The sequence below is a fragment of the Anneissia japonica genome, unplaced genomic scaffold (assembly GCF_011630105.1).
Source record: "Anneissia japonica isolate Jap-2015-1 unplaced genomic scaffold, ASM1163010v1 scaffold407_len587689_cov185, whole genome shotgun sequence".
NCBI lineage: Eukaryota > Metazoa > Echinodermata > Crinoidea > Comatulida > Comatulidae > Anneissia > Anneissia japonica.
Window position 1 is genome coordinate 38,877 of NW_022686478.1, and position 1,418 is coordinate 40,294.

Consider the following 1,418-nt stretch of genomic DNA (forward strand, 5'->3'; position numbering starts at 1 on the left):
GATGGGACGTCTGCACGTCGGGCAGTTGTTCACCCGCTTCGAGCACGATTGACAGGACGTAAAATGTCGGCAAGGCATCGTCATCACCTCGGAGTACGCGTCCAGACACATCCGGCATCTGTCGCTTTCTTCCAGCGTCCGGAGAGACATCCAACCGAAACCGGGACACAATTCGTTCAGCACGTCGCCCACCGTGTAAGCCATCATCTCCTTCTAAGGATGAGACGAGTACACCCTCTGCGCGATCGCCAAAACGTCCGCCACGCGTCCTCGTTCGCAAGGCCAGTCGCCGAGAACGGAAGATATCCAATTCACCGCGGACGGGCGATCGTATCCTTTCGGTCGAACGTCCAATCCTTCCTTGGTTCGGTTAGTCGCCGTCCTGTTGAAAGGGTCGTCCGGGTCGCGATGCACTATGCACCTTCTGGCGATCTGAAAGGGAGGTGGAAGCACGCGACGAGACTCCGACTTGCACGCAGTCCTCAATCTGTCGATCTCTTTTATCACTTTGAAACATCCAAATTTCAAATACCTCTTTCCACGGATAGTACAAAAATATCGGGTTTCCCACTCCTCGTCGATGACGTGTTGGTACTCGTCAAAAAAAATCGGTTTACCTTATCGCCGTCCAACTCGGCTTCTTTTATCGCTTTTGCAAACACTCTCATGATTCTCGTCGTTTCGGCCATCGTTTCCATGACCTAAACCTAACTGTGGTAAACTTTGACGACCTCACCGACTTTTGTACGACAGATCGGACACGACGCTAACTTGACGGAACACGAGTCGCAGCAGACGAGATGGTTGCACGGAGTCAGGAGGACGTTTGAATCGCGATCCATGCACACCTTGCACGACATCTCGTCCTTGAGATCGGTAAGTTCCCTCAATAGATCTCCGCGAGATTTCTCGTCGTCGTCGCCGACGCGTACCTTGTTCGTATAGCTTTCGACGGGCGCACGAACTTCTTCTTCCTCTTCTGTTCGTTCCGGGCGTTCGTCTTCGGCATCTTCTTCCAAGCGAAGTTCGGCGATCAGAGACACCAAGCCCTCGTGTTTCGACGGATCTTCGACCCCGTCCTTTTTCCTGTCGTCAGCCCCATTTTCATCGAAGTCGATTATGCTCGAGACCAGAACTTCGTTTGTCAACGAGAACACTTGTCCTTTCTTCTCGAGATGATCGCTCACGACCTTTGCGATCACGTCGCTGTCGAATCCGAATTCGGAGGCAAAATTAATCTTGGAAATCAGGGTTTCCTTCGTCTTGCGCCGCAACCACAAGCACGAACTCCCGTGTTTGGCGTGTTCAGAAAGAGGAAGGTCGTCAGGCTCCCATCGGTACAGCAATATTCCGCAGAAGAAACACCTGGCGTTATCTTCGAAACCCCCGTAGAAGAACCCCGCTTGCGACATCGACCT

General features: G+C 52.6%; 1 protein-coding gene across 1 annotated transcript; it reads right to left on the minus strand.

Moving 5' to 3' along the window:
* Positions 1–707: 707 nt before the first annotated feature.
* On the minus strand, positions 708–1,412 carry LOC117117050 (baculoviral IAP repeat-containing protein 7-A-like). The gene has a single exon (XM_033261236.1). It carries the CDS (start codon positions 1,410–1,412, stop codon positions 708–710), a length of 705 nt encoding a protein of 234 aa, XP_033117127.1.
* Between the last annotated feature and the right edge of the window lie 6 nt (positions 1,413–1,418).

Excerpts from the sequence above, each read along its gene's own strand:
- LOC117117050 (XM_033261236.1), bottom strand. The coding sequence starts at position 1,412 with ATGTCGCAAGCGGGGTTCTTCTACGGGGGTTTCGAAGATAACGCCAGG.